The 7,992-nt window shown below is 28.2% G+C and overlaps 1 protein-coding gene across 1 annotated transcript; it reads left to right on the top strand.

The window, feature by feature from the left end:
• Positions 1 to 5,781: 5,781 nt before the first annotated feature.
• Positions 5,782 to 7,208, top strand: LOC130824435 (cytidine deaminase 1). The gene has a single exon (XM_057689444.1). It carries the CDS (start codon positions 5,993 to 5,995, stop codon positions 6,962 to 6,964), a length of 972 nt encoding a protein of 323 aa, XP_057545427.1. The 5' UTR covers positions 5,782 to 5,992; the 3' UTR covers positions 6,965 to 7,208.
• The last annotated feature ends 784 nt before the right edge of the window (positions 7,209 to 7,992 follow it).

The raw sequence follows: 7,992 nt of genomic DNA, 5'->3' as shown, positions 1-7,992 counted from the left end.
AGCAAAAATTAGATGCTACCATGTAGAAAAATCTTACAAAATAATAAATTAAACAGAAATTAACAAGAATTTAACGAAAAATGCTACGGCAGTTAGATAGTGCATAAATTGAATGCTACCATGTGGAAAAATCTTACAAAAGTGCTACTACTGGCGTTTTATGAAAACTAAATGCTACAATGTGGAATTTTCCTATTTATTATAATCGTCAAAAAAATGAGATTATTATAAAAGATAAGATATTGTACCGAAAAGATAAGAATTTACTATGCAAAACCTAAGCTCAAACGAGTGGTTTATCTGCTAGTAAACCTTTTAGTACATCGCTCGACCTTCAACAAATGAACATCAATGATACCTCACTGGTCCATTGCACGACTCTATGTGCTAACTTCAATGATTTTCACCGTGATTCGAGTCCGCATAATTTAAACTTTTATTTTCACTGTGATTCGAATCCGCATAATTTAAACTCTTTAACACTTTTAATTGTCAATCGATTCAATAACCCAAAAACAAATTTCATAACATCATCTTTTCACATGTAGCTCATATATATGTGCCCAAAATCCTTTTTAAGGCGCTAGGCTAACCAAGTCCACCTATAAAGAAGACTAGTTGATTGGAAAAGTTTTAGTCAATATATTAGTGTGTATCTCAAAAAATAATTAAATAATTAAATAATTTAGTCCCCTTCAAACACTTTGTTGCTTTGAATGAATCCACAATGACTATATGTGAATCTATAAATAAATAATTAAATAATTTAACTACTTAAAATTAAAAAGTACTTTTTGAGACTAGGGTATGCAGGGGAGGGGAGGGGCAACCAAAATCAATTTCGGAAACCTGAAACATTAAAATTGATTATTGGCAGCGTAATAAATAGACTAAGAGAGATTAGAAAAATACTTACGGTTCGTTTGGTTATTGGTATCAAACGTGGTAATAAGAAAGAATTACAATGTAAATTTTTATAATATATACCATGTCATTTTTATGGTTATAAATCTTTGCTAGTTAAAAAGTTTATTGTTCACAATCTTTCATTACCACCTAATACCAAATTTTCAAATAGTAGTGCATTTAAAATGAATTTTGTGAAGAAAATGAATATTATTCAAGGTAAACAAGCATGCTCATTTAACTTGTTAAGAGATATTTTTATAAAAATTACACTAAGTTTTTTTATTATCATTTACACCATTTAATACCGACTACCAAACAAACTGTTATTGTCTTTGAACATTGATATAAGGATTTAATAAATTTTAACATCATCACCACTACCACCACCACCACCATCATAGCCAGTGTATCCCGCTTATAGAAATTATGCTCAGATTCTGAAAAAAATAAAATACGATAACTCATACCTATAAAAAAATACAGTTAGAGAGTTCCTCGATTTATAACAGATGGCCAGATAGTGAGAATCATAAAACGAGAACATGTTGATTAACATGTATCATAAAAAAATTTTCAAAATTAAAATTATATTAAATTACAAAAATATATACAAAACACATGGAGAATCCTGTGAGGAATAAAAGACCCAAAACCTCTCAAAATAACAAGTTTTCAAACCAGGCTACCAACCTAACATAGTCCCGAAGCCTAAACAATACAAGCCATAGAGCCCAAGAGCAAAAACTTGGCCTTAATAATATGGAAAACAATACAACCAAAACGCCTACCAACAAGAGATCGTCTCGTCGTAAGACGGGACTATACAATCAGTCTATTTTCAAATTAACAAATATATTATTATTATAATTGGTTATTTTAAGATTGTAAGAGATTAATCTAAGGTTATAAATGACCACTTTAAAGTTATAAGTGATTACTTTTAAGTTATAATTGATCACTTTAAGATTATAAATAATTACTTTTAGATTTTAATTGATTACTTTAAGATTATAAGTGATCACTAAGGTTATAATTGATCACTTCAAGATTATAAAGTGCCAAAGTGATCACTTCAGAAATTTAAGTGATCACTTAACGTTATAATTAGTCACTTTAAGGGGTTGTTTGGTATCAAATTTTTTAAAATTGTAAACAGATTCAACTATTCGTTACCGTTTGAAAGTATTTGGTATGGTTTTTGGCTATCCATTACCGTTACCTAGCGGAAACCATTACCATTCATTTGTTTCCTCGTAAATACTAGTGAAAACAAATAATGTTACATTTTCTTTCTTTTATTCTGAAACTCAAACCTTCAAGCTAGATTCTCTTCTATCATATTTTCTTCTTCAAGTGCTCCTAACTAACAAAGTATATCATCTTCCTCTCTCCCACTATTTTTAATTTTTTTTTGAGTGTCTCTTTTTTGAATGCAACAGGAATAAAATTATGGGTAAAGATCTGAAAATTTTCAATTTGCTTTTCTTACTCCTTCAATCCCAAAATCTTCAATTATGGTTAATTTGCTGGGATTTATATATAAAAAAAAAGTTATAGTTTCATAGTTATTTTTTTCTTTTGTCATCATATCTCTAAAGGTAGATTATATTTCAGTTGTACTGATTATGGAGGGATAATGCAATATTAATAGGTGTTTCCCTTTCCATTAGCATACCAAACAACAAATAATAACAACCATTATCCTTACCCTTACCCTTCTTAAAAGGTTCCCTTTCCATTCCATTTTCAATCTTTATACCAAACACCCCCTAAGTAGCCATGGTGATTGAGATCGCGATAATAGTGAGTGTTGGGAATTGAGGGTGCTTTATATGTAATTGTTGTTTTAAATCTTTTTCTTTTGGCGATTTTATATTAGTCATATAATGAGATCGTATTATATAAAGATACTGAAAAAATAATTATATTTATAAAATTATTATGTTCAATAACACTTGATTTGGAATGATTTATAAAGCTAAAGGTATGGCAATCCACATGCAATATTTGTGGGTGAGGGCTTAAGCTTTACCACCTCTAAGAGTCTTGTGGTATGGTAAAGGTCAAACAAATCACATAAGCAACACTTTCTTCTACTTGTTTGGAATCTTTTATGACTAAACCCCTTTGTTTTTTATGACTTTACCTACATTCATTTAATGTATACTCATCATTTCTTACATTTTCTTTAACTCTCATATTGATACCATCTATTTCTATACTTTAATAAAGATATTAATTTCAATGATAACGTGTTGTAATTATATTTATTTTTTCTACTATTATTTTTCATGATAATAAGCAAATTATTTGTTTTCATCAATATTAAGCAACAAATTTTTTTATAACAAATATATAAATATTCTCTATCATAATTAATATATTTTTATATTCAAATATAATATTCTTTTTGTTTTTTTTTCTTTGTCTATTTTAGAAATTTTCACCTTAGAAAAGACAAATTTAAATCTTAACATATAATTTTATAAAATACAACTTTAACAAAAATTTATAATAGCTATTTAGAAATATTAAAGCTCAAAACAAGTGTAAAAAGTAATTGAATAAATAAAAAATTACAAAAAATTATCAATTTAATTTATTTATAAGAATCAAACGGTTCTAAATAAATTAAGATATTCCGTGTATTTTGCACAAAAAGTTAGAACTAGTTATTTATAATATTTGTAACTTCTTTGTAGTTTCATGAAACTTCCTTGATGGAGTCTCATGCTTACTGACCCAATCATTTATCCCATCTTGGAACAACATTTGAGGACATATTATTATTATTTGTATTATTATATTACTTTACTTTAAGATATCCAAATTTATTTTATCAATTAATATTGATTTGGACATCATACATTTTTTTTTTAGATTATGTTTCCGTGTGACAATTTAAAATAAAATATTATATACTAATAATTATATTATTTATAGTATTCAATTTATATATAGAAAATGTTTCACGGTATGTATTCTACGAATTAGCTTAGTTATTGGAAAAACTTTTTACTTTTTATTATTTTGACTAACAAGTATATGGCTATATATTTCTATACCAAAATAAAAAGAGGTAATTTAATTTGTTGGACACTATAAGTTATCGCAAACAAAGCAAGTAAGGGAAGGAGGGAGCTAGCTCTCTTCTCGTTCGAGTTGTGGGTTGCTCAGTCAAGAAAACATGCTTGATTGAGTCTGAAACTTTCTATTTCCTTCTAATTCCTTTAAAAACTATGTGCTCGATCAAGCATCTAGCTCGTTTGATCAAACGGTCTGTACAATTAAATTTTTACGCAATTTAAAGTATGTTTTTAGCCAATGTGCAAGTGCTTCTCATGAGGGAGTGAGGGACATATATAGTATATCTGTAGGTATGGAAGTTATATATGTATCCCATACTCTATACATAGAGGGGATGGATCATCATTTTGCTTGTTAGAAAATCTAACATTCTATTTGTTTTGGGGCCAAAGTAAGGCTTAATCAATACCTTAATATAAAAACTTATAAGAATCAGTAGCCACTAAACCAGCTAATAAGCTTATTTTCAACTTAAAAGGTCTTTTTACGATTTAGCCTATTTTTATGATTAGTCATTGTTAATCACATAAGTCATTTTCTTTATCTGAATTTTCAATTTTACTTCTATCTATATATTTATGATCACTTATCGAACAGTAACTAAGGCATAGCAAATAATTAATATTACAACAACAAAATGAAACGAAGTAATAAAATATATTTATAGTAAATGATATATGTAGGCTTTAATGCTACATATAAGTATTAATGATAACAAATATTCTCTTATAGTTACTAGAAAGTAAAAGTAAAAATATATGTGCATTAATGCAACTACAACTCCTTATAAAACTATTGAAAATTTGAAAACAATCGTTTCACAAATCAAAAACACCCATCCACCTTTCTAATTCTCCTCCATTCATCTTCTCTCTAAAAATACTCCCATAATCTTTCCAAGTACCAATTTTTTTGTTTCCTCTTTAATTCTTTTCGTTGAATTTTTTTATAAAAAATTGGATAATAATATAATGTTTATATTTTTTTTTTTCAGTTAATTCAATCGGATAATTATGTCACAAGTTGAGTCTTTCATTTTAATCAGTAGGTATGTTATATTCTATTTTTCCATTTTTTGTTTTTTAAGATTTTATTTCCTTTTAATTTTGGCCAATTAATTAACAATATCATTTTATTGCATATAGGTAAATATGACTTTTAGAGGTGCAAACTTAGTGTGAAATACGATTTTTGGATTATATAAAGATAGAAGATGTAATTTTCAGGTTTTCTTTACAAAAGTAGAAACTTTATTTAATATTTTGAGGAAGTTTGTATTGAAAGATAATTAATTGCAACTCATATTATTAATTACATAGTATCTAATTATTTATGTAGCATCATTTAATAAAGGAGTTAGATTCTTTTCAAAAGAATAAAAATGGCATTAATGAAGAGAATATGTACTTATTATATCTTGTATATTTATCTCATTGTAAGTGTTTATTTATCTTTTTCATTAATTTTAGCAACTTTATAAATTTCACCAGAATTTTCAAATTTAATTTTTTGAATACTGGCCTTTAGGACTGTACATAAAAATTAGTAAATTACATTTATTATTAATAATTTTAGATTTTTAAAACAATCTAATATAAAAAATTGAAAATAATTAATAATTTTTTATAGTTATTTTAAATTTCCAAGAAAATATTTATAATAAAATAATAATATATAATTAATTCTTATATTTTCCAAGCAAAAATAACAATGAATTACATAAAAAAATATACAAGATTGGATAATATATATTATTTTTTTTTTAAAAAAAAAAATTGTCTCCTTTGAAATCCCACTATAAATCCCCCTTATTGTTGTACTTTCCTAAATTTATCCTCAAACACCCTCATCTCCCCCAAAACACACTCTTTCTCTTATCAATCTTTTTCCCAAATCCATCTCTTTCACATCTAATCAAAACCCATCATCATCAATTTCAATTCCTACCCAGAAATTTCATCATTCACCATTTTCTTATTAACAATCCCCACAAAAAATGGATCACCTCAAATTCATGATCAATAAATCCGAAGCAGAATCAATTTGCAAAAAATTAGGCCTAAATTCTGTCCTAAATCTTCTCCCAATCATAGCGAAATCGGCTCAAACCCTAGCTCGCAGTCCAATCTCCAATTTCCCCGTCGCCGCCGTCGGATTATCCTCCGATGGCCGAATCTTCATCGGCGTTAATGTCGAATTTCCTGGATTACCCCTTCATCATTCCATCCATGCCGAACAATTTCTGATAACAAATATGTCTCTTCACCCAGAAACCCATCTGAAGAACATTGTTGTTTCGGCGTATCCTTGCGGTCATTGCCGTCAATTTCTGCAAGAAATTCGTGGTGCGCCTGATATTCAGATCTTAGTTTTGAATACCCATAAATGTGATGAACAAACCCTAATTAATCGGCACCGGATTGATGTAGAAACAGATTCTTTTACACCTTTATCTCAATTTTTACCTCATAGATTTGGTCCTGATGATCTTTTACATAAAGATGTACCCCTAATTTTAGAAACCCAGAACAACAATTTGATTCATGATGCTGATAAAATTACCCAAATTGGTAATTTGTGTAATGGGTTTTCTCAAATTAGGGAAACAGAATTGGTTTTAGCTGCATTTGAGGCTGCAAATAGGTCCCATGCGCCGTATAGTGGGTGTCCTTCTGGGGTTGCTTTGGTTGATGATAATGGTAGAATCTATACAGGGTCATACATGGAATCTGCTGCTTATAATCCTAGTATGGGTCCTGCTCAAGCTGCCATTGTTGCTTATATGGCAGCGGCGGAAGGTGGTGAAGGTGGCTGTAATGGTGGTTTTGAGAGGATTTCTGGGGCTGTTCTGGTTGAAATTGAAGGTGCAACGGTTAGACAAGAAGAGACTGTAAGATTGTTTTTTAAAGCTGTTTCTCCTAAATGTAAGTTTCATGTCTTCCATTGCCAGAAATCAAATTGTTCTTGAATGGATCATGGGAATCATGAAAATGTCACTATTTATTCAGCAATAGTTACAACTGGTTCTGACATATTAGGTGGAAAAATATTCGTATTGAGCGGAAGTATAATGGAATGGAGGAAGTATTAATTATGTTTTATAATTTGATAATAATAATTAAGCTGTAATCTAATCATTGTGTATAGAAATAATTTTGAAATGGTTTAAGTTTCTACATTTAGTATTGGTCAATGTTTTTTTTTTTTTTTTTTTTTGTCTTTTGATTAGGCTAAAAGATCAAAACTTTTTTTTAAAAGTTAATTTACGATCAAATCATCTCAGTAAAGTAATTGATTAAAATAATTTATTATAAATAAGTTATTTTTAAATAAATATCACCATTGAAATTCAACTCTTCAAACCAATTAATATAATTGATTAAATTAATCACTCAAATCGAATAATTGTCACTTTACAGACAACCCCTAATCCAAGATAATACAATTTTTGAGTGAATGGATGTACTACGAAATATGAATAGTAATTCTATTGGAGCATAAAAGACTGTTCCATTGATTGTTTAGTCTCTCCTATGATCTATAAAAGGTGGTACTTAACTTACAGATTAAAATAAAATATAAATTATAATGATAAGTAGGGCTAAAAATTAATCAGCAAGTATTGTATGAGCTCGTCTCAGAGATTGTCCCACTGTGAGACGAGTCCATACAAGCAGCCCATTAGAAAAAAAAATCAAAAAAAAAAATTTGAATTCTACAAAGCGCAGTTTTTTTTTTAAGACTTTGGCTGATCCAATTAAGGCCGTCTTGTGGTGAAACGGTCTCAATAAAAAATTAGTGAAAATTAATAGTTTAAGAATTTTGATCGAATAAGAGGAGTAAGAAATTTTAGACTTAGAGACACTAAAATTTATTTTTAGGATATATATTTCTTTGTTCTGAAATACTTGTAATATTGCAGCTAATGTGTAAGAAAAAATATAGTTAAGTAGTATCTTATTTGAATGGTCTAATCGTATCATAATATTAAATTTT

This window comes from Amaranthus tricolor, chromosome 9 (assembly GCF_026212465.1).
Source record: "Amaranthus tricolor cultivar Red isolate AtriRed21 chromosome 9, ASM2621246v1, whole genome shotgun sequence".
In the NCBI taxonomy this organism is placed as follows: Eukaryota; Viridiplantae; Streptophyta; class Magnoliopsida; order Caryophyllales; family Amaranthaceae; genus Amaranthus; species Amaranthus tricolor.
The sequence above is the reverse complement of the archived record's forward strand: the minus strand, read 5'-3'. Positions and strand labels throughout refer to the sequence as shown.

Bases quoted from the DNA above. Each gene is read 5' to 3' on its own strand.
- LOC130824435 (XM_057689444.1), top strand. From the start codon at position 5,993: ATGGATCACCTCAAATTCATGATCAATAAATCCGAAGCAGAATCAATT.